Raw genomic sequence first — 25,551 nt, 5'->3', positions numbered from 1 at the left:
TACAGGCGCCCGCCACCTCGCCCGGCTAGTTTTTGTATTTTTAGTAGAGACGGGGTTTCACCGTGTTAGCCAGGATGGTCTCGATCTCCTGACCTCATGATCCGCCCGTCTCGGCCTCCCAAAGTGCTGGGATTACAGGCTTGAGCCACCGCGCCCAGCCTTTTTTTTTTTTTTTTTTTGAGACGGAGTCTTGCTCTGTCGCCCAGGCTGGAGTGCAGTGGTGTGATCTCGGCTCACTGCAAGCTCCGCCTCCCGGGTTCACGCCATTCTCCTGCCTCAGCCTCCCGAGCAGCTGGGACTACAGGCGCCCGCCACGGCGCCCGGCTAATTTTTTTGTATTTTTAGTAGAGACGGGGTTTCACCGTGTTCGCCAGGATGGTCTCGATCTCCTGACCTCGTGATCCGCCCGTCTCGGCCTCCCAAAGTGCTGGGATTACAGGCTTGAGCCACCGCGCCCGGCCCTGTTTGTTTTCTTTCTCACCACTCCATAAGATTTATGGCTCTTTGTTAACATACTATTTCAGCAAGGCCTGTAAGCCACTGCCTTGAAAGAGATAAATAATTGGAACTGAGTTCTCTCCTGAGTGATGGGTATAGCACACATTGATAAACTGCTGTTTTTTCTCTTGTTTCTCTGACTTTTGTTTTCAGGAGAGTGTCTCTACTAAGAATCTATGAGGACAAGAAAGCAAATCATATTTTCTGTGCTACAATATAAAATTCATGAAGCCTGTTTCTGATTTTATATCACTTCAGGCTCCCTTTTACCTAATCAGGGAGATTACAAAATATCACTGTCATCTGCCCAGTACTAGTCTGGATGCAATAAGAATCTTTCATTACTTTTGCAGAGTGATTTCAGAATGTTTCGTCTTGCAATCACATTCCTTAACAATGTTCATGCGTTTTGTTGTTTACTATCTTACCCTTCGTCTCTAAACCATATCCATTCAATCAGACTTTTGCTTACTTCTGAGGACACTGTTCAACACAGGGATTAAGGCTTGCATAAAATAAGTAACCACTGTAAAGGTTAGTTAGGGAGCACTTAATTTACCCAAGGTCTCTAAACGGATTTCTTTTGGGAGATACGAAATTTTCTATTTTGCATGCCAGAATGAATAGGAATCAGACAGAGAAATTTTATATTAGGAACTGAAGAAATGATCTAAGTATTCTTGTCAAAGTTCTCATGAGTGGTTTTCAATGTTTCTCAATTCCTCTTTTTTCTTTTTTTAATCCCATGTTTCAAAATCACTGGAAACTTTAGTTGTAACTGTGACTTCTTCTTTTGAGGTACACTTAATGTTAGAAGTCTCTTAGTCCTATGAGACTGTGTAGCAGTTTGTCCCTGAGCTCTACCTTTTTTAAATGAAGCTGGGTCTCTGGGCAGCATATTCTGGGCAAGAGATACAAAAGGTTCCCGGACCTTCTCAACACAGGGAGCCTGCATAATGATGCAAGAGCGGCAACCTCAAAGTACAGGTGAGTATTTCCTCTGTTTCCGAGGAAAGTGGAAGTGTATGATGAAATAAGATCACCTGGAGAGAAGAAGTAGACAAAGAAGAGATTGAAGAGCTAGTGATTGGACCAACATAGGAGACAGAAAGGAATTTGAAAGAGTCATTCTTCAGAGCCAGAGCCACAAGCAATTGAAAGGATAAGAAAGCAAATATTTTTTGGGAGGTTTGTATCAGATTTTATTGAAAGTTTAGGGAGACAGAAAAGATTTACATGATAGAAGGTAATCAGGGAAATAATTGATTATTAGATATCTGCTCTTAAAAGTCTTTTGACTAATCTTGAAATCCAGACAGCAGTATTCTTTCCAATTACCCTGAGTTTGTTTTTGTACTTGCTTTTCTAATTTTTTTGTAAGAAAAAAGCTTCCCATTTTTAATGCATGAAAATTTGACTTTAGCTTCAACCCTTTGCATGTCCATCAATAATGTTTAAAATTTTTTTTAATGGATACAAAATAGTTGTGCATATTAATGGGCTCCATGTGATATTTTGATATAAGAATATGATGTGTAATGATAAAGTCTGGAAAATTAGGTTATCCATTACCTCAAATATTTATCATTTCTTTGTGTTTGGAACATTCCAAATCTACGCTTCTAGCTATTTTGAAATATACAATAAATGATTGTTGGGCTAGGCTCAGTGGCCCACACCTGTCATCTCAGCACTTTGGGAGGCTGAGGTGGGTGGATCACTTGAGGTCAGGAGTTCGAGACCAGCCTGGCCAACATAATGAAATCCCGTCTCTACTAAAAAGACAAAAATAAGCTGAGCATGGTGGCATGTGCCTATAATCCTAGCCACTCAGGAGGCTGAGGCAAGAGAATCACTTGAACCCAGGAGGTGGAGGTTGCAGTGAGCCAAGATTGCCTCATTCTACTCCAGCGTGGGTGACAAAGTGAGACTCCATGTCAAAAAAAATAAAAATGTTAACTACAGTTGTCCTACTGTGCTAAGGGACACTAGATTTTATTTCTTCTAGCTAATTGTATTTTTGTAGGCATGAAACAACCCTTCTTTATCTTCTTTTCCCCATTAACCTTCCTGGCCTCTGGTAACCACCATTCTATTCACTACCTCCGTGAGATCAATTTTTTTAGCTCCCACATATGAGTCAGAACATGCAATATTTGTCTTTCTGTGCCTGGCTCATTTCACTTAACATGATGTCCTCTGGTTCCATATATGTTGTTGCAAATGGCAGGATTTTATTCTTTTTTATGGGGCGATAATATGCCATTGTATATATTATACATTTTCTTTATTCATTCATCTGTTGATAGACACTTAGGTTGATTTCATATCTTGGCTACTGTGAATAGTGCAATAAACATGGGAGTGCAGATATCTCTTGGATATACTGAAGAAACCAAATATCAATACAGGGATATGAGAAATGGGAGACAAAAGTGATGTTTTGAGAAAGGAAATCAATGGAAACATGATTAGGTTTAACCTAAATGGAAACATTTAGGTTAAAAACCTAAAGCAAGAAGAAAGAATAAAGATAAGGAAATTCCAGTTGGTTGAGCATATGTTTTACCTGTATTCTTTGGGGCCACAGAGCTACTACCCGGTTATTTATTCTGAGGGAGTTTGTAAGCTTTCTTCTTGCTTTAGGTTTTTAACTGCTCTGAGGTTCTTCATCTAGTTTGTTCATTGCTGTAAGCTTCCTGGGGGTTTTGGCTCCCCGGCCCCCTGGTAACTGCATTTGTTGTCTTCCTGATTGGACAGAGAAAAGAGGCTGGTGGTCCCTGAGACTCTGGTCTGTGGCTGGGATTTCCATTGCACTCCTCAGTGCTTGCTTCATTGTGAGCTGTGTGGGTAAGTTCTTCACTGAGGTGCATTTTCTTTGCTTCTTTTCCCTTGAATATTCCATACAGGTTTCCTAGGATATATTCTCCTCTGCCCCATTAATACATCAGTTCTTACTTGGAATGTCACACTTTCCTTGATTTCTCCTTTTCCCTTTGTTGTTCTTCTTCTATCTTTTGAAAACTGAATTCTTGTAGATTTAGTTTACCTGGTTTTATGAGCATTTTCTGAATCATGGCCTCATATATCCATGTTGTTCCTTGTAGCCATCATCTAAGACACCATCTTTCAGGACTGGATTCACTGGTAATCATGTGTTCCCTAGTCACAAAAGTCTTGTATTGGGAGTGCAACTCTAATTGCTGTCATAATTGTGATATTCTATATTAGATTCTTTGATTCATGTACAGAACCTTTCCAATGTGAGAGGAAAAAGTATTCAAATGTAATGATGGAGATAAAGAGAATACAATATTTCTTCCCTGTTCTGCTTGCCTCCAAATACATGTCTCAAGTTCATTGTGTGAGAAGTCTTAAAGACCTTTTTCTTCTCTGATTCACAATTTGGATTTCTACTCATTGATAAGGTGATTAAAAATAGTTGTTGAATAGTCTGGGAGGGAATGAAAGTGACTTCCCCTGTCAATCAGGTCATAGATGTAGCTCCCTCAGAGATTTAAATAAATCTTACAATATTTAGTAAAATACAAGTAATTATCACCAAAGTTAGAATCTGTTTTACTTTTCAGAATCAAGTGCAAGAGAGAAGGGGTTTAAGAATAGATATTTCATAAAAAGAAACACAAATTCAGGATCTCAAAACATGAACTAAGAGCAGGGCAGAAAGATTTGACTGTACTGAGCTTTTGTTATAGAAGGACAAAAAGGAAATGAGTGAAGAATCAGATCAGATCCTGAGAGATAAAGGGTCTTGCTGAAAGTGAGCATTAACATAAAAGTTAATGTTCATACAGCTGGGCGCGGTGGCTCAAGCCTGTAATTCCAGCACTTTGGGAGGCTGAGATGGGCGGATCACGAGGTCAGGAGATCGAGACCATCCTGGCTAACACGGTGAAACCCCGTCTCTACTAAAAATACAAAAAACTAGCGGGGCGAGGTGGCGGGCGCCTGTAGTCCCAGCCACTCGGGAGGCTGAGGCGGGAGAATGGCGTAAACCCGGGAGGTGGAGCTTGCAGTGAGCTGAGATCCGGCCACTGCACTCCAGCACGGGTGACAGAGCAAGACTCCGTCTCAAAAAAAAAAAAAAAAAAAAAAAAAGTTAATGTTCATTTGAACATTAAAAATATTTTTATAAATGTTTAAAATTTCCTCCTTGGTTGTTATTTAGCCCATCTGTTGATGTGTGGCTACCTGCAGCTAGAATTATTTAGAAAACATCAAAATAACCTGTGTGCTTGCATCAAGGTTATTAAGGCTAAGGAGAAGCAGATATCCAGTGAGTCAATAAATATTTATTGATGACTTTGTGACAGTTACCCTTTTAGGTGTTTGTGATTAAAAAAAAAAGATCAGTTTTCACCTTCAGACTTCCTCCTTTTTTTATAATAAAATATTTTTGAATTGTTATTTTAAAATCGTGGGTATATAGTAGGTGTATATCTTTACGGGGTATATGAGATGTTTTGAAACCTTTAAGTTGTGTTTGTGATTAATTGTTGTGGGAAACAGGCAGAATCTCTGTTCAAGAGTATGGAGCCTAAATTCTAATAGTGAAAAGACCACGAAATTAAATGGGAGATATATATAAAAAAACAAGTAAGATAAATGAATACAAGCAAATAGTAATTTGGCATGGTATTTATTGGGCTTGCAGAGAGAAAGAGTGATGGGGGTCAGAGGTAAGCCAGCACTGTACAGATATAGAGCTCAAGGCTTTATAGCAAAATAATAGATGGACACTAATCCTCCTTCTTCCTTCCCAGTAACTTACCATTTTACATATGGCAAAACTGGCAAAAGGCTGTCTGAACTACGCTCATATCATTCAAGTCTCACCTGCTTCAGTGAAGGGACAAAGGTGACAGGTAAAGCTTTAAAATGCTTACATAGACTTTCTTTTTTCTCAGGGAGAGAACAGGGTTGAGCTCAAGATTGGTTATTCTATTGTGCATTTGTGTGTGTATGTTTTATGAAAGTCTCTGCTCGGATATTTTCATAATTTCTCTAAACATACATGCTCATATCAGGCTCTAGACATGCCCCCAAAATAATTCCTTCTTCACACTTTTTTCTCAGGGAGAGAACAGGGTTGAGCTCAAGATTGGTTATTCTATTGTGCATTTGTGTGTGTATGTTTTATGAAAGTCTCTGCTCGGATATTTTCATAATTTCTCTAAACATACATGCTCATATCAGGCTCTAGACATGCCCCCAAAATAATTCCTTCTTCACACTTTTTTCTCAGGGAGAGAACAGGGTTGAGCTCAAGATTGGTTATTCTATTGTGCATTTGTGTGTGTATGTTTTATGAAAGTCTCTGCTCGGATATTTTCATAATTTCTCTAAACATACATGCTCATATCAGGCTCTAGACATGCCCCCAAAATAATTCCTTCTTCACACTTCTTGAGCTTGGTAAATATTATAAACCTACATGCATGTAATTTGCTCAGGCCAACCCTGGAAATTATTCATAACAATTCTTACAGTTTTTACATTCCTCTCACCCTCCATCAAATGTGTACAATATTTTTTTCGACATTTAAGGTTTCCAATTAATACTACCCATCTCCATCCCAAATACTAGCATTAGTCCTGGTCAAATTGGTTCAGGATGAGACTGATGCCTGTCCAAAATATACTGTTGTTAACTTCATATGTGGAGAGTTGGCAGAGTTGAATTTAGGATTATGGTTGGTGTATTAGTCAGTTTTCATGCTGCTGATAAAGACATACTCGAGACTGGGCAATTTACAAAAAAAAGAGTTTTATTGGACTCACAGTTCTACGTGGCTAGGGAGACCTCACAATCATGGTGGAAGGTGAAAGTCACGTCTCACATGGCAGCACACAAGAGAAGAACGAGAGCCAAGTGAAGTGGGTTTCCTCTCATCAAACCATCAGATCTTGTGAGACTTATTCACTACCAGGAGAACAGTATGGGGGAAACTACGCCCACGACTCAATTATCTCCCACAAGGTCCCTCCCACAGCACGTGGGAATTATGGGAGTACAATTCGAGGTGAGATTTGGGTGGGGACACAGAACCAAACCATATCAGTCAGCTTCATGGAAAAGGGTAAGAGCCTTTCCATCTGGCGGCAGCCATCAAGTAAGTCAAGATGGGTGCATACAAGTACATCCACCAGCTATGGAAAAAGAAGCAGTCTGATGTCCTGAGCTTGCTTCTGAGGGTCTGCTAGGGGCAGTACCGCCAGCTCTCTGCTCTCCACAGCTCTCCACAGTGCTCCCCACCCACCTGGCCTGATAAAGCGGGCCGACTGGGCTACAAGGTCAACCAAGGTTACTTATATATAGGATTCGTGTTCGCCGTGGTGGCCAAAAACACCCAGTTCCTAAGGGTGCAGCTTACGGCGAGCCTGTCTATCATGGTGTTAACCAGCCAAATTTCGCTCCAAGCCTTTAGTCTGTTGCAGAGGAGCGAGCTGGACACCCCTAGGGGTCTCTAAGAGTCCTGAATTTTTACTGCCTTGGTGAAGATTCCACATAAAATTTTTTGGGGGTTATCCTCATTGATCCATTCTATAAAGCTCTCAGAAGAAATCCTGGCACCAAACCAGTCCACAAGCACAGGGAGATGCGTGGGCTGACATCTGCAGGTTGAAAGAGCCATGGCCATGGAAGGGGCCAGAAGTTCCACCACACTATTGGTGGTTCTCATCAGGCAGCTTAGAGAATGCGCAATACTCTCCAGCTCCACCGTTACTGCTAATATAAGTAAAGTTTGTGAAATTCATACCTAATAAGCAATTTAGGACAGTCAAAAAAAAAAAAAAAAAAAAAAAGAAAGAAAAGAAAAAGGGAAAGAGAAGTGGAGTGCATAGTCTTCTTCCTACCTATGTGGAACACTGCTTCAACAAGTAACATTTGAATGAATATTTTCCTGGAAGCAACAATGGGCACTTAGCTTTTGCCTTCCGAATGCCCTGAAATGGGACAGAGATGGATATTAATTAAATTAACTCCATATCCATCTGGTATAAGAGACTGTTAATTTGCCCCCTAAGTATATCCAATATAAATGACCAGTCAAGCTGTTCAATACAACTACTTAAAGTTACAGAAAATCTTATGTGATAAAATACAATTGTTTTGTATAATACCATGTCAGTAAATAAAAATGCTCCAATTTTAACAACATTCTTTCAAATCATCATTACAATGAAAAATAAAAATAAAGCCCATACACAAAATTTCCATTTTGATTAAAGTTAAAAAATAACTTACATCCACATCGTATCTTGTTCAGTTTGTTTTCCACTCGGTTGCAGTCAGAGTGTGGAGACGTTCAGCTGCAAAGGAAGAGCTAGAGTCCCTTCAATCCCCCTGCACTCTGCCTAGGCCAGTTTTCTTTTAACTGTTTTGCTTGTCAGTCCCCAAAAAGGATTCTGAAAACATATGTACCCTCCGATACAGTTTAATTTGACATCAGAATTTTCATCATGCTATAGAAGCAAAAGCTTTAATTTCTGGAACGTTGTAAATATTGACTTTAAAAAACAAAACTGTTATTTCTCTCTTAAAATGTATTTACTTGTGTGTAAATACTATTTCAAAGTGTTAACCCCCATCACCCATTAAAACAAAAATAAACATGTATTATTTAACAGTTGGATGTTTTACATCATTTCTTCTATCTCCTTGAACTAAAATTTACATGATACTTTTCTCATCTGCCAAAATATGTAGATAAACATGCCTAATATTTTAATTTCTTGTGGACCTTTAGGCTTCGAGTGTTATAAAATGTGTTCTGAATTGATTTACTATCTTAATTATTATCAGGAGATGATATCAAAACATCACAAAGTTATTATAGATTTTGATAAATCATCAATAATTAAGTAAAACTATTGGAAGTCTACATCTTAATGAGATTAGTGGAACTTTGAAAAAATGCTATCAAATGTAATTATAATATTATTGCTAACATATTCAACACCAATTCAGCTCCTATTTTCCAGTTTAATGACATTAACTGAAAAATCTTGCTCACCTAAGTCAGTGGATGAGAATGAAAAAGGCTTTGTTTGAATGTCACTCAATTTTTGATATTCTTTCAGCATTGTCTGCTTAAGATGATATAGTGATCTATTGTCAAAAATTATTTATAATGGTTTGTAAACTGAGAATTTGATCAGGTTACTCCCAATGTTATAGAAAGTAAAGAATAAGAAATATTATAGAACAATTTTGCAAAAGATTTGTTATTTCTCAGTAGTTATTTACTTTCTCAAAAGTATACCAAAAAGTGTTCTAATAAGGCTTACCAAATGATTGTGATTTACATCTGTTACTTTCTACACTTGCAAAATGACTTGATCAGCTCATTATTCTCAGCATAAATTGAGAAAATAAAATATTATTAATGTTAGTATACCTTTTTGACAGATGCTTTTACTGATCACAGCTGACAATATTTTTTGTCGGCCTTGGAGCTGGCAATTTCACATGTTCAGCTTATAAAAAATGTTTGGCGTATATAGCTCAATTGGCAAAGTCAGTCAAATTTGACTTTCAAAATTCAAATCATATGTTAATACATACTTTGAGATTTAAATTTAAAGCAATCATTAATAATGAGCAGAATGCACAGTGGAGGTATATTTCTAAAAGCAGCCAATATGCAAATAATATAGATATGGTTAATCTCTTTTATTCATTTTATAATATTATAAAAGGAAGAATAAGCTTTTCGGTTTTTAATCACTTAATATGTAATGATATAATAATGTAAAAAATGAATAAAATAGAACTATATGTAATAATATGGATGAATATTAGCAATGCAAAATAAAAAAATAAGCCCAAGAAGATCACATATATTATAATTGCTGTTTAAAATTTCAAAACCAAACAAATCTAAACAATTTACTATTTAAGCATACATATATATTTGTTTAAACTATATGTAATCAAAATCATATTGATTATAAATATAATCAAAATATATCAGTGGATTTATATATGGCTAGCTATGGATTTTTTTAATCCTAGAAGAGTGGCAAACTGGTACTTGTAAGGGGAGAGAACTGCTAATTGTTTAAGATTCTTAAGCATTTAATACTGTGTGAAAATTAGTAATAGGTAACATTTATTGAGCAATTATTCTATGTTAAGCATCTTTTAAAATGCTTTATACATATTATGTGATTAAATACCCCTGTGAGGTTGGCACTATTATTATTTCCATTTTAGAGATGCAATAATTGAGGCTCAGGAAGGTTATGAATTTGCTCGAAGACATACATGATAATTGGGGGAGCCAGAATTCTAATGAGGCATAATTCTAATTCTCATAACCAACCTGTGAATAGTTATCATTTTGAAAATCCAAGGCTTTGTGGCTTGCCCAAGATTACTGAGCAGAACTGGGTTTCTAGGTTCGTCTGTGTTAGTCATTTAAAATTCTGAGAGGGCTTGGTGCTTATAATGTACAAGGGACATGAAAAACAAAACTCAATAATGACTTTTTTCTTTTTTTTTTTTTTTGCAAAAAAGAAAATGGAGACAAATTCTGCAGGTAAACTTTAGTAAATATTGAGGACTTAATGCTAAAGAATATTTATTTGAAATCAATTCTAGGGCCTCAAATTATATAATTCAGGAAACAGTAAAAACATGAATTAAGAAACTGTCTCTACAAAGCCCGCAGATCCTTCATCTTATTTATCACATCTTTCACTCACTCTTTTTTTTTCATGTAACACAAAACTAGCCTGGGGATGTTGCCCAGCTTCTTGGAAGTCATTTGGTTCCAGTTGCTACTTCATTTCCAGTGAAAAGAACGTTTGGTCCGAGAGTGAGCAGAACTGTGTTGAGATGGGAGCACATTTGGTTGTGTTCAACACAGAAGCAGAGCAGGTACTGTTTCCACTGAAAAAATTATCTAATTGTAGAAAAAACACATAACACAAAATTTACTGTCATAACCATTTTTAAGTGTACAGTTCAGTAGCATTTACTATTTTCACATTACTGGGCAACAGATTTCTAGAAATTTTTCATCTTGCAAAACCGGAACTCCCCACCCGTTGAACAACAACTAGCATTTCCCCATCCCTGAAAGCCCTGGCAATCACTCCTCTACTTTCTGTTTCTATGAGTTAGACTATTTTAAATACTGTATACAAGTGAAATTATTTAGTATCTGTCATTTTTTGAATAATCTATTTCATTTAGTATAATATCCTCAAGATTCATCCATGTTCTCATATAAGACAGGACTTTCTTTCACTTTAGGGCTCAATAACATTCCATTGTATGTGTGTCTCACACTTGTTTTTGTTTCTTTGTTTTATTTGATTTCTTATTTTCCAGGTTTATTGGAGTGTGGCTGACCACCAAAAGTAGCATATATTTAAGGTGTACACTGTGATGATTTGATATACAAATGTATTATGAAATGGTTACCACAGTCAAACTAATTAATATATCTATTACCTCATATATTTAGCCTTCTTTTTCTCCTTTTTTGTTGTGAGAACACATAAGATGCCACATTTCCATTCATTTACTTGTCAGTTGTCATTTAGGTTTCTTCCACTTTGTGGCCATTGTGAATAATTCCACTATGAATGTGGATGTGCAAATAATCTTTTAGAGTTTCTGCTTTCAATTCTTTGGATAAATACCCACAAGTGGGATTGCTGGATCACATGTTAGCTCTATTTTTAATTTTTTGAGGAACCTTCATACCGTTTTCATGATGACTGTGCCATTTAACATCACCCACAAGAGTACCCAAGGGTCTCACTTCACATTCTGGTGAACACTTGTTCTTTTCTGTTTTGCTTTTTGAATAGTGGCAATCCTAATGGATGTGAAGTAATATCTCATTGTGATTTTGATTTGTATTCCTTTAACAATTAGTGATGTTGAGCAACTTTTTTTTTTTTTTTTTTTGAGACAGAGTCTCGCTCTGTCGCCCAGGCTGGAGTGCAGTGGCGCAATCTTGGCTCACTGCAACCTCTGCCTCTTGGGTTCAAGCAATTCTCTGTCTCAACCTCCCAAGTAGCTGGGATTACAGGTGCCCACCACCATGCCTGGCTAATTTTTGTATTTTTATTGAAGACGGGGTTTCACCATCTTGGCCAGACTGGTCTTGAACTCCTGACTTCAAGTGATCCACCCACCTCGGCCTCCCAAACTGCTGGGATTACAAGTGTGAGCCACCACATGTGGCCTTTAATGAGATTATTTTCTCAAGTTTCTTTTTAGATTGTTTATTTTTAGTGTTTAGAAATGATACTATTTTTTTCTACATTGATTTTCCATTCTGAAACTGCTGAATTTGCTTATGAGTTCTAAGATATTTTTTGTCGAATATTTAGGGTTCGTTAAATATAAGATTATGTCATCTGTGAACAGAGATAATTTTACTTCTTACTTTCTGATTTGGATAATTTTTTTCTCTTCCTTACCAAGTTGCTCTGGCTAGGACTTCCAGTACTATGCTGAAAAGAAGTGATGAGAATGGGCTTTCTTGCCTTGTTCTGAATCTTAGAGGAAAAACTTTTAATTTCTCAAAATTTAGTATGATCCAGGGATGCAAGGATGGTTTAACATCTGCAAGTCAATAAATGTGATACACCATATAAACAGAATTAAAAACAAAAATTATATGATCATCTCGATAGAGCCAGAAAAAGTATTTGACCAAAAAAACAGCATATCTTTATTGTTGAAACCCTCAGTAAAATCAGCCTAGAAGGGACATAGCTTGAGGTAATAAAAGTCATCTATGACAAACTTATGGCCAACATTATACTCAACAGGGAAAAGTTAAAAGCATTCCCCCTGAGAACTGGAACAAGACAAGGATGCCCACTCTCACCACTTTTATTCAACATAGTACTGGAAGTCCTAGCCAGAGCAATCAGACAAGATAAAAAAACCAAAGGGCATCCAAATTGGTAATGAGGAATTTGAACCATCGCTGTTTGCTGATGACATGGTTATACCTAGAAAACCCTAAAGACTCATCCAAAACGTTCCTAGAACTGATAAATGAGTTCAGCAAAGCTTCAGGTTACAAAATTAATGTACACAAATCAGTAGCTCTGCTATACACTAGCAGTGACCATGCTGAGAATCAAATCTAGAACTCAACCCCTTTTACAGTAACTGCAAAACAAAAACATTTAGGAATTTACTTAACCAAGGAGGTGAAAGACCTCTCTAAGGAAAACTACAAAACACTGCTGAAAGAAATCACAGATGACACAAGCAAATGGAAACACATCCTATGCTCATGGATGGTTAGAATCAATATTGTTAAAATGACCATATTGCCAAAAGCAATCTACAAACTCAATGTAATTTCCATCAAAATACCACCATCATTCTTATCAGAACTAGAAAAAAAAATCTAAAATTCATATGGAATCAAAAAAGAGCTGCATAGCCAAAGCAAGACTAAGCAAAAAGAAGAGATCTGGAGGCATTACATTACCTAACTCCAAACTATACTATAAGGCTATATTCACCAAAACAACATGCTATTGGTATAAGAATAGACACATGGACCAATGAAACAGAATAGAGAACCCAGAAATAAAGCCAAATACTTACAGTCAAACATCTTCAACAAAGCAAACAAAAACATGAAGTGGGAAAAGGACACCCTATTCAACAAATGGTGGTGGGATAATTGGCAAGCCACATGTAGAAGAATGAAACTGGCTCCTCATTTCTCACCTTATACAAAAATCAACTCAGATGGATCAAGGACTTAAATCTAAGAACTGGAACCATAAAAATCCTAGAAGATAACATTGGAAAAACCCTTCTAGGCGTTGGCTTAGGCAAAGACTTAATGATCAAGAACCAAAAGCAAATGCAACCTAAACAAAGATAAGTAGTTGGGACTTAATTAAACTAAAAAGCTTTTGCACAGCAAAAGAAATAATCAGCAGAGTAAACAGACAACACACAAAGTAGGAGAAAATCTTTGCAATCTATACATCCAACAAAAGACTAATATCCAGAATCTACAAAGAACTCGAACAAATCAGCAAGAAAAATACGAACAATCCCATCAAAAAGTGGGCTAAGGACATGAATAGACAATTCTCGAAAGAAGGTATACAAATGACCACAAAACTTATGAAAAAATGCTCAACATCACTAATGATCAGGGAAATGTAAATCAAAACCACAATGAGATACCACCTTACTCCTGCAAGAATGGCCATAATCAAAACATCAAAATATAATAGATATTGGCATAGATGTGGTGAAAAGGGAACACTTTTACACTGTTGGTGGGAATGTAAACCAGTACAACCACTGTGGAAAGCATTATGGGGATTCCTTGAAGAACTAAAAGTAGAACTACCTTTGATCCAGCAATCCCACTACTGGGTATCTACCCAGAGGAAAAAAAGTGATTATATGAAAAAGATACTTGTGCATGCATGCTTATAGCAGCACAATGCACAATTGAAAAAATGTGGAACCAGCCCAAATGCCTATCAATCAATGAGTGGATAAAGAAAATGTTATATAATATATATATATATATATCCCCATATATATACTCCATATATATGTATACACACACACACACATATATATATAACAAAATACTGCTCAACCATAAAAAGAAATGAAATAATGGCATTGGCAGCAACTTGGATGGAATTAAAGACCATTATTCTAAGTGAAGTAACTCACGAATGGAAAACCAAACATCGTATATTCTCACTCATAAGTGGGTGCTAAGCTATGAGGATGCAAAGGCATAAGAATAATACAATGGACTTTGGGGAGTCAGGGGAAAGTATGGGAGATGGGTGAGGGATAAGACTACACATTGGGTACAGTGTACACTGCTTGCATGATGGGTGCACCAAAATATCAGAAATTATCACTAAAGAACTTATTCATGTAACCAAACACCATCTGTTCCCCCAAAACCTATTGAAACAGAAAAATTGAGTATGATGCTAGTTGTAGGCTTTATATATATGACTTTTATCGTGTAGAGATACTTTCCTTCTGTTGATACTTTCCTTCTCTTGTTTGCTGAGTGTTTCTATTAGTAAAGGATGTTGGATTTTGTCAAATGGGTTTTATGCACCAGTTGAGGTAATCATGTGGTTTTTGTTCTTAATTCTCTTAATGTGGTTTATTACGTTGACTTTCATGTGTTGAACAATTTTCACATTCCAGAAATAAATCCCAGCTGGTCATTGTGTTTAACCCTTTTAGTATATTATTGGAGTGGTTTGTAGTATTCTGCTGAGAGTTTTTATATCAATCTTCATCAGGCATATTAGCCTGTTGTTTTATCATAGTATCTTTTTCTAGTTTTGATACCAGGAAAATGCTGACCTCATCAAATGAGTTCAGAAAGATTTCCTCCTCTTCGATTTTTTGATATCATTTCAGGAGGATTAGTGTTAATTCTTCTTTAAATGTACGGTAGCCACTAGTGAAGTCTTCCGATTCTTGGCTTTTTTTGTTGGGAGGTTTTGATTACAGATTAATTTCCCTACTAGTTATTGATCTATTCAGATTTTTATTTCTTCATCCATCAGTCTTGGCAGGTGGTATGTTTCTAGAATTCTATGAATTTCTTCTGTTACCTAATTTGTTGGCATATAATTGTTCACAGTAGTCTCTTACAATCCTTTTATTTCTGCAGATATTTTGTAATATCTTCCATTTCACATCTCATTTTAGTCATTTGAATCTTCTTTCCGTTTTCTTACTTACTGTAGATAAGCATTTATCAATGTCTCCTAATCATACCTTAGCTCCCACTTATTGTGGTGGTGTCTATTTCTCCCTTTACTTCTGTAATGTTTGTCTTATATATTTAGGTGCTCTGATATTGGGTGCATATATATTTATAATTGCCATATCTTCTTTCTTTCTCTCTTGGGGCAGCTTTTGAGTTAAATTTTATCTGTCTGATATAAATATGGTGACCCGTGCTCTCTCTTTGTTAACATTAGCATGGAATATGTTTTCCTTTCTTTTCACTTTTGGCCTGTGAGTGCTTTTGAGCTAACGTAAGTCTTTTGTATACATATAGTTGGATCTTGTTTTTTATTAGTCATTGCACCAATCTAGGTCTTGGGAAGTTTAATCCATTTACATTTAAAGCAATTCTTTATAGAGAAGGAGTTAATATTGCTGTTTTGCTCAGTATTTCTGTATATCTTGTGTATTTTGTCCTTTTGTTCCTCTCTTGCTGCTATCTCTTGTGTTTCATTGATTTTCTGGAGTGGTATGTTTTGATTCCTTTCTCATTTCCTTTTGTGTATCTTCTATAAGTATTTGTTTGTTGTTATCTTTATGGGGATTACATAAAACATACTAAAGATATTAAAATTATAACCATTTTAAGATGAAAACAACTTAACTTCAATTGTATACAAAAAGCCCTCTATTCCTTCAGATATTCCCCCATCCCCATTTATGTTACTGGTGTCGCAAATTACTTATTTTTACATCATTCATTTATCATAGATTTTATAGCTATTTTAATACATTTTTAAAGAAATGTATTAAAAGAATGTAAGAAAGAATCAGTGAATTTGAGGACAAGTCAATTGAATTCTGTATGAGAATTAAAAGTGATTTATGCACTAACATTACAATATTACAGTATTCTGTATTTATGTATATATCTACTTTTACCAGAAATCTTGCATATGCTTTCATGATTCTATCTACCAGTCTTTCACTTCAACTTAAAGGATTCCCTTTAGTATTCGTTTTAGGGTGAATCTAGTGGCAATGAATTCTCTCAGCTTTTATTTATCTGGGAAATTCTTAATTTCTTCACTTTTTAAAAAATTTTTTTTTGAAACAGAGTCTCCTTCTGTCACCCAGGCTGGAGTGTAGTGGTGTCATCTTGGCTCACTGCAACCTCTGCCTCCCAGGCTGGAGAGATTCTTGTGCCTCAGCCTCCTGAGTAGCTGAGATTACAGGCATGTGCCACCACACCCGGCTAATTTTTTCATTTTTAGTAGAGATGAGGTTTTACCATATTGGCCAGGCTGGTCTTCAACCCCTGGCCTCAAGTGATTCACCTGCCTCAGCTTCTTAAAGTGCTGGGATTACAGATGTGAGTCACGGCACCCAGCCTCTTCTTCACTTTTGAATGATAGCTTTCCCAGATACAATTTTCTTAGTTGGCTGTTTTTATTTTTTTTAGTATTTTGAATGTATCATAACAATCCCTTCTGTCCTGTAAGGTTTCACTGAGAAATCTGCTGACAGTTATGGGAGCTTGGTTGTATATGAGAGCACTTTTCTCTTGCTGCTTTTAACATTCTTTCTCTGTGGCTTTTGACAGTTTGATTAAATACAGTTAGTATGAGTCTCTTTGGATTTGTTCTAGTTGTAATTGAGCTTCTTGAACTTGTATGTCCATTTCTCTCATGAAATTTGGGAAGATTTTGGTGATGATTTCTTCAAATAGATTTTCTTCCCCCTTTTTTCTTTATTCTCCTCCTATGACTCCCACAATGCCTATTTTGGTCCACTTCATGGTTTCCACATGAAACCATGTGGAAAGTCCTCTCCACTTTTCTTCATTCGTTTTTCTTTTTGCTCCTATGACTTGAAAATTTCAAAAGACTTGTCCTCAAGTTCACCGATTGTTTCTTCTGCTTGATCAAGTCTTCTGCTGAACCTCTCTAGTGAATTTTTCAGTTCGTTTATTGGATTCTTCAGTTCCAGTTTATATTTTTTTTTAAATTCAATAGATCCTATCTGTTGATATTCTCATTTTGTTTGTGCATCATTTTCCACATTTTGTTTAGCACTGTATCTGTGTTGTCTTTTAACTCATTGAGTTTTTTTTTTTTTTTTTGAGACGGAGTCTTGCTCTGTCGCCCAGGCTGGAGTGCAGTGGCCGGATCTCAGCTCACTGCAAGCTCCGCCTCCCGGGTTTACGCCATTCTCCTGCCTCAGCCTCCCGAGTAGCTGGGACTACAGGCGCCCGCTACCTCGCCCAGCTAGTTTTTTGTATTCTTTTAGTAGAGACGAGGTTTCACCGTGTTAGCCAGGATGGTCTCGATCTCCTGACCTCGTGATCCACCCGTCTCGGCCTCCCAAAGTGCTGGGATTACAGGCTTGAGCCACCAGGCCCGGCCACTCATTGAGATTTTTAAGATTGTAACTTTGAAGTTTTTGTCATGTTATTTACAAATCTTTTTTCTTTAGGTACAGTGTCTGGAGATTTATTTTGTTCCTTTAATTTAGCCTTGTTTTTTTGTTTAATTGTATGTCTTGAGATCTTTTGTTTACATTTGGGCATTAAAAAAACACCTATTCTATTGTTCATTGTCTGGCTTCATACAGACCTTCACCAATTAGCTGGACATAGATTCTAGGAGTCTCTCAAACTTTTTCTGGTGATGCATCTTCTCTGGACCTGTGTGTGTACTTTTCCAGATAAAGTAATTTACACAGGTTTCATTTTTAGGAGCTCGTATTCTCTTGCTTTACCTGGTGTCTATATGCAGTACCAGTCTCTCTAGAGCAGTAATAAGCTGCCATGCTTGCTTCTGTTCTCAGCAGCCACCAAGTCTCCCAGATATGTTGTTTCCCATTAGTAGTCTGAATTAGGTGTGACAGAAACCAGTCCCTAAGGCAGTCCCCTGGAAAGCCAGAAAGTTGATGCAGGTTTCACTCTTCTCTTTCCCTTCCAAGAGAGATGCTTAGAGATGGGAGTTTTTTCTCTATTGCTTTGTGTGCCAGTATGAGGAAGGATTATGGCAAGTAAATGCAACAAACTTTCTTACCTGCTTCAATGCCAGTTTTCTCAGCTTTGGTCTTACCAGTGGGGCTGCAATCTTTTAACTATTTTTCTGAAGTTCACAAAGGCAATTTGATTCATATATTGTTGAGTCAGTGTCTTCATGGGGGAATTAGGGCATGGGGCTTTCTATTCTGCCATCTTACTGATATCAGTGGAGCATGTACTTTAAAAAAAAACTTCAACTTCTATCTTAGATTTAGGAAGTACATGTTCGTGTTTGTTATATGAGTATATTGCACAATGCTGAGGTTTGGGGTACAATTGATCCTCTTACCCAGGTACTAAGCATAGTATCCAATAGTTAGTATTTCAACCATTGCCCCACTTCATTCTTCCTCCCTTCCTCCTCTACTAGTCCCCAGTGTCTATTTTTGCTATGTTTATATCCATGAGTACTCAATGTTTAGCTCCTACTTCTTATAAGTGAGAACATGTGGTATTTGGTTTTCTGTTCCTGTGTTAATTCACTTAGGACAATGGCCTCCAGCTGCATTGATGTTGCTGCAGAGGGCGTGATTTAAATCATTTTAATGACTATATAGTATTCCATGGTGTATATGTATTATATTTTCTTTATCCAGTTCACCATTGATGGGCACCTAGGTTGATTCCATGTTTTTACTATTGGAAATACTATTGCAATGAACAGATGAGTACATATATTTTTTGGTGAGATGATTTATTTTCTGCTCGATATATACCCAGTAATGGGATTTCTGGGTTGAATGGTACTTCTGTTTTATGTTTTTTGAGAAATCTTCAAATTGCTTTCCATGGAGGCTGAACTAATTTACATTCCCACCAGCACTGTATGTAAGTGTTCCCTTTTCTGTACAGCCTCTCCAGCATCTGCTGTTTTTGACTTTTAAGTAATAGCCATTCTGACTGCTGTGAAATGGTATCTCGTTGTGCTTTTTGTTTGCATTTCTCTCATTATTAGAGATGTGCATTTTTCCAGATGTTTGTTGGCTGCTTATATGTCTTCTTTTGAGAAGTGTCTGTTTATGTCTTTTGCCCATTTTTTAATGGTGTTGTTTGTTTCTTGTTTGTTCAATTATTTAAGTTCTTCATAGATTCTGGATATTAGACCTTTGTTGGATGTGTAATTTGTGAATATTTCTCATATTTTGTGGGTTGTCTGTTTGCTCCATTGATAGTTTCTTTTACTAAGAAGCAGTTTAGTTTAATTAGGTCCCACTTGAGAATTTTTGTTTTCATTGCAATTGCTTTTGAGGACTTAGTCATAAATTTTTTCCCAAGGCTGATGTCCAGGATGGTGGTTCCTAGGGTTTGTTCTAGGATTCTTATATTTGAGGTCATATACTTAAACTTTTAATCCATTTTGAGTTAATGTTTGTCTATGGTGAAAGGTAGGGGTTCAGATTTATTCTTCTGCATATGATTACCCAGCTATCCAGCACCATTTATTGAATGGGGAGTCCTTTCTCTATTGCTTTCTATTGTCAACTTTGTCAAAGACCAGACGGCTTCAGGTGTTTGGCTTGATTTCTAGGTTCTCTATTTTGTCCCATTGGTCTATGTGTCTATATTTGTAGCAGTACTCTAATGTTTTGGTTACTGTAGCCTTATAGTATAGTTTGAAGTTGGGTAATGTGATGTGTCTGGCTTTATTCTTTGGAGCAGGTATTTTTAAAAATACAAATTAGTGCCAGGAAAACTTTCCTAACATTTTTGACTGAGAAGCACTACTCCCCACCCTGGAATATTAGGTTATGTCAGGAAGCCTCAGAGCAATACACGACAAATACTCATTAAGCCTTCAGGTTCAATTCAAAATTAATTTCCATTTGCCTTGATAAAATTACTTATAGGAAAACAATCTGGACATAGCTAAAGGTATTTTAGAGGCTCAATTGAAGAGATGAGAAGAATTATTTTTTATGAAATAAATAAATCAACTATAGTTAAAACCTAGTGAGCTCTCTATTATGTTTAACTTTTCCAAGTAATTTGCTACTCACTTTCTTTTTTTTTAAATTATTCTTTAAATTCTAGGGTACATGTGCACAACATGCAGGTTTGTTACATAGGTATACACGTGCCATGTTGGTTTGCTGCACCCATTAACTCGCCATCTATATTAGGTATTTCTCCTAATGCTATCCCTCCCCCAGCCCCCAACCCCACAACAGGCCCCAGTGTGTGATATTCCCCAACCTGTGTCCAAGTGTTCTCATTGTTCAATTCCCACCTATGAGTGAGAACATGTGCTGTTTGATTTTCTGCCCTTGTGATAGTTTGCTGAGAATGATGGTTAGTCATTTGCTGCTTTCCAGGGAAGAAGTACTCAGGGGAGTAGAGAAACAAATTTGTATTTTAAGAACCCCAATGCAATTTCACTGAAAAACAATAGGAAATTAATATGGAACACATCTTAGCAGTCAATGTGCTCCAGAAAAACTTTCTCTCTCTCTATATATATACACACATATGTATATATGAAGAGATTTTTATGAAAAAATTGGCTCACATGATTATGTAGGCTAAGAAGTCCTGCAGTCTGCCATCTGGAAGTAGGAGACCCAGAAAAGTCGGTGGTATAGGTCCAGTTTGAGTTCAAAGGCCTGAAATCCAGGGGAACCAATGGTGTAAATCTAGTCCAAGGGTAGTAAAAGATCGATGTCTCAGGTCAAGCAGCAGGCAGCCAGGAAGAAATTTAAAAATGGATGAATTTCTCCTTCCTCTGCCTTTTTTTTCTATTCAGGGCCTCAACAGATTGGCTGATGCATACCCACACTGGCGTGGGGGCAATCTACTACTGAGCTTACCAATTCAAATGCTAGTCTCATCTGAAAACACCCTTACTCTCATCTGGTCACCCCTTGGCCCAGTCAGGTTGATACATAGAATCAGCCATTACACCATCTGAACATATAAAATAAAAAAAAGATTGAAAACACAAAAATAAATTTATGTACATTTAAAGACAATTCTGTTCCTTGGTAAAGAAAAGAATGAAATTCTGAGACAGGAATTCCTGTATTAGGACAGTTTCTTCCCTGTAATGATGTTGGTACTTTTGGCCTGTACTCCTGGTCAGTAGACCATCGTGTGACTGCTCCTTGCACCTTGTGTTTTCTTCTATAGAATAGCTCTGAAGGCTATAAGGAAACTTTACTTTGTTCAATCTGGAAATACCAAAGTCTTTGACTCCTTTTTTTTTCCTTCATGCAGAATTTCATTGTCCAGCAGCTGAATAAGTCATTTTCTTATTTTCTGGGGCTTTCAGACCCACAAGGTAATAATAATTGGCAATGGATTGATAAGACACCTTTCAAGAAAAATGTCAGGTGAGTGCAGATCTGGGGCCTTGTTTACATAGAAAATCTAGGGAAATTTTGTTAGGAGTGACTAATAATGTTAATATTGATAATTATGATAATAGGATCCAACAATTATTAAGCATTACTAAGGATATGCATGATCTCACTTAAACTTCATGAAAACATCTCTTTTTCTGCACTAATTTTACAGATGAAAAATTAAATAACTTGCCCCAAATCAATAAACTAATAAGATGAGAAACTGGATGTCAACTCCTTGTGTATCTGACTCAAGAGGTGGTGATCTAAACTATTATATTTTGCTGTTTCTAAACACCAGTAGACACTTAAACTGATCTCTAATTAATAAAACTTAAAATATCTAGGTCAGAACTATGTACAATTTTAGTAGAAAAATTACATAATAATACTATTTACTTGTGGCTTTAAAAAAGAATTCAGTTATACATTATCCTATTTGATTCTTTCACAATCTCGTGGGTTAGTTAGGGACCTTATTATAATTCCTATTTTTAAAGATGAGGAATCTAATACTTGAGGAGATTGAATTACTTGCCCAAGATAAAAATGAGTGAGTATCAAAAACAGGTCTTGTAATTCCAGAAGTTATGTCCAACCTCCCACTCTTTACCCAGAATGTATTCCCTGGAGGCAGGGTAACTTTTACATCCAGACTCAGGCATCCTAACATTCACTTAAGGCAGATCCATGAGAATAAAGAAGCTTAGGAAGATGATAAGAATACACAGATATAAGGAGATAGCCTCTTTATTTCATGTCAGTAAGAAAGAAATTATTTAATAACCCCAGCCAGGATAAAGGCTCTGTAAAGAGGAAGATGATTGCAGCGGAAAGATCTAAGAATAAACCATCTCATAAAATTTTGCCAGGAGAATGCTAAAGGAACAAGTGTAAAAGTATGTGTCCATACTTAAGGATGTGAGGAGGGCAGTATGAGAAGGAGGAACAATCTTTGGAACGTTCTCTCTTCCTAAGTCCCACTCTGTTCACTCCAAACGTTTATACTTTCTAATCATTCACCATGCATTCATTGAAGATGTCTACCTACCTTTTTTTTTTTTTCATTTAGATTTTGGCATCCAAATGAGCCCAATCATTCAGCAGAGAAATGTGCTTCAATAGTCTTCTGGAAACCTACAGGATGGGGCTGGAATGATGTTATCTGTGAAACTAGCAGGAATTCAATATGTGAGATGAATAAGATTTACCTATGAGTAGAACTTTTTTCGGTGATGTCTTTAAAATTGAAACCTATTCTGATATGATAATTTCTTTCTGTAATTTACGCATAACCCTTATGTTATAGAGGTTCATAGAAATGGAAAGATACCTGTTTCCCTTTAATCAATCTTCTAGTTTCCTCCTTCCCACTAATGATAGAATGCACCCTTCTTCTCTTTGTTCCATTCTTTCACTTGTTATTCATTTTTTTCTTTCTTCACACTTCATTACACAAACATTTATTGTTTCAGAGACTGTTCTATTTTGTTTGTTGAAAGATTTATAAGAAAGCATCTTTTGCAAAGTATGACTTTTCTTCCTCAATATACCATAAAGAAATCTTTTTGGTCAAGATGGTAGTTGGAAGTACAATCATCTGAAGGCCTGACAAGAGTTGAAAGACCTGTTTTCAGATGATTCACCCTCATGGCTGGCAACTTGGTGTTGGCTATTGCTAGGAGGCCTCAGTTTCTGACCATGTGGAACTATCCACAGGGCTAACTGAATCTCCTTACAATATGGTGGCCAGCTGCTATTGGAACAAGTGATCCAAAAGAACAAGTAAAAGTAGTAATGTCTTTAATGAACTACACTCAGCAGTTATGCACCATAACTTCTGCTCTACCCCATTGGTCACAAAAAACAGATCTGATATAATAAGGAAGGGGAATACCCAAAGGCATGAATAACAGAATGTGATAATCACCAAAAGCCATCTTGGAGGCTATCACAGCAAAATTTATTTTAAAAGATACGAAAAAAAAGTGTAGTGAAAAATAAATTAATTTAAAAAATCTCCTACACTAAAATTATGGACTTCTGTTCATTAAAACATCATAAAGAAAATTAAAATAAAAATGACTGGAGGAAGATATTTTAAACACTTATAACTGATACAGTATTAATGCCAAGCATATATGAATATCTATCACAAATTAATTAGATCACAAAAAAAATGAGCAAAATATTTGAACAAGCACTTGATGAGGAAATGCATACAAAAAGCATGCTTTTATAGAGATGCTCAGCTTCATTCACAAAGTAATAACTGTAGGTCAAGAAAATAAGACATCATTTTATTCCAATTTTAATGATGAAATTAAAAAACATAATTCCAAAAGTGGGAGGAAATATAGATCAATAAGATCCCATATACATTATTGATTTGTGTTTAACTTTGTAGAACTGCTTTGGAAAGTACATAAATATACATTTTCCTTACATAAATTCTACTCAAAAAATGCTGTATTGAGAGATATTCAAGGTCTATGACATTTGGGTATTAAAATGAAGAGGTGTTCTAAAATTCTAGTTTTTGTATTGGGCAGTGAAGTTAACATAAATATCAAACAAAACAAAACAAAATGAAACAAGAGTGTAAAGAGGATAGCATAGGATGAATCTAAAATTATGATCAGGTCGGGCATGGTGGCTCATGCTCATAATCCTAGCACTTTGGGAGGCCAAAGGGGGCCGATCACCTGAGGTCAGGAGTTTGGGACCAGCCTGGCCAACATGGCAAAACTCTGTCTCTACTAAAAATACAAAAATTAACCAGGCATGGTGGTGCGTGCCTGTAATCCCAGCTACTTGGGAGGCTGAGGCAGGAGAATTACTTGAACTGGGAGGCAGAGATTGCAGTGAGCCGAGACTGTGCCATTGCACTTTAGCCTGGGAGACAAGAGCAAAACTCCATCTAAAAAAAAATTGTGATTAATATGCTATTGTGCAAAGTGCAAATTTGAAAAATAATTGGAATATAAAATCCACTGGAGGCTAGATTAATGGAAGTTTGGGGTTCTTGACTGATACCTTTGTCTTCAAGATCACACTGAAATTGTTGTGCTCCTGGGATCCAGAAAGTGTTGTCTTTGTCTTCATGCCACCATCACCATAATGAAGCTGGTGACTAGACACTGGGTACTCCATCTAGCCATAACAAGGACATCTGGAAAATCACAGTCTGTGATCTTGTTCATCAGCAGAAACACCAGCAAGAAATCAGCTGCTGCTTTGTTTTTACTTCCCACACCTCATGCTATTGAATTTAATAGGTTCCACATTTACATCAATGACATAATTGGAAGAAAGTCTAAAAAATGTTGTTCATAGCTTTCCAGACTTTGAAGCACTGGCAGGCACAACAAAGGAGGTGGAAATGGGTGTGAGTGCTGATTGGCTACATCCGGTATGGTTGTGCTACAGCATTCTTTAAATACATTGTTATATTTGGCCTTAACATCACCATCCTTAAGTGAGATGGCCCATATTTTTCCTTTTGGTGCTATCCTAGTTTGGAATCAGTTTATGCTAGCTTCATAGAATGAGTTACAGTGCTTTTCATCTTCTGTTCTCTGAATAATTTGGTTAAATTTGTCTGTAATGTAAGTGTATATTTCTTAGAAGTAGTTAAATTTATCTGTAAAATTCTCTGGACTTGCTCCCTATTTAAGACTACTTCTTTGACCATATTTTTCTTTTCTTCTATGATTTTGAGACTTAGGATTTCTAACTCTTGTTAGTTAATATAGTATTTTTTAGACAATCATATATTTCACATTAATTTTTAATTTGTTGATTTAATCTGTGAATAGTGTATGTATATAATTTGAATCTACCCTTGCATCTGAAGAATGTGTAGCATTTTTATTTTTAATTAATTTTGCATGTATCTTTCTTCT

General features: G+C 36.4%; 1 protein-coding gene and 1 pseudogene across 2 annotated transcripts; both read left to right on the top strand.

The window, feature by feature from the left end:
* Positions 1–1,268: 1,268 nt before the first annotated feature.
* CLEC6A (C-type lectin domain containing 6A) lies at positions 1,269–25,488 on the top strand. Of its 2 annotated transcripts, XM_030938351.1 has the most exons (7): positions 1,269–1,485; positions 3,259–3,348; positions 5,283–5,384; positions 10,260–10,405; positions 21,519–21,634; positions 22,719–22,837; positions 24,696–25,488. In XM_030938351.1, the coding sequence occupies exons 1-7, from the start codon at positions 1,455–1,457 to the stop codon at positions 24,980–24,982; spliced, it is 891 nt and encodes a 296-aa protein (XP_030794211.1). In that variant the 5' UTR covers positions 1,269–1,454; the 3' UTR covers positions 24,983–25,488. The 2 variants fall into 2 exon arrangements, with proteins under 2 accessions (XP_030794211.1, XP_010375028.1); XM_010376726.2 differs by lacking the exon at positions 24,696–25,488 and having other exon boundaries at positions 22,719–22,863.
* On the top strand, positions 6,643–7,214 carry LOC115899895 (annotated as a pseudogene).
* Positions 25,489–25,551: the final 63 nt, after the last annotated feature.

This window comes from Rhinopithecus roxellana, chromosome 10 (genome assembly GCF_007565055.1).
Source record: "Rhinopithecus roxellana isolate Shanxi Qingling chromosome 10, ASM756505v1, whole genome shotgun sequence".
NCBI classification, from domain to species: Eukaryota; Metazoa; Chordata; class Mammalia; order Primates; family Cercopithecidae; genus Rhinopithecus; species Rhinopithecus roxellana.
The sequence above is the reverse complement of the archived record's forward strand: the minus strand, read 5'-3'. Positions and strand labels throughout refer to the sequence as shown.

What these genes read in the sequence shown, in the direction of transcription:
- CLEC6A (XM_030938351.1), top strand. Translation starts at nt 1,455, where the DNA reads ATGATGCAAGAGCGGCAACCTCAAAGTACAG. An exon ending in CTTCATTGTGAGCTGTGTGG is followed by an intron (nt 3,349 to 5,282) that starts GTAAGTTCTTCA and finishes CTTCCTTCCCAG; the next exon opens with TAACTTACCATTTTACATAT. An exon ending in AACTAGCAGGAATTCAATAT is followed by an intron (nt 22,838 to 24,695) that starts GTGAGATGAATA and finishes TTTGTCTTCAAG; the next exon opens with ATCACACTGAAATTGTTGTG.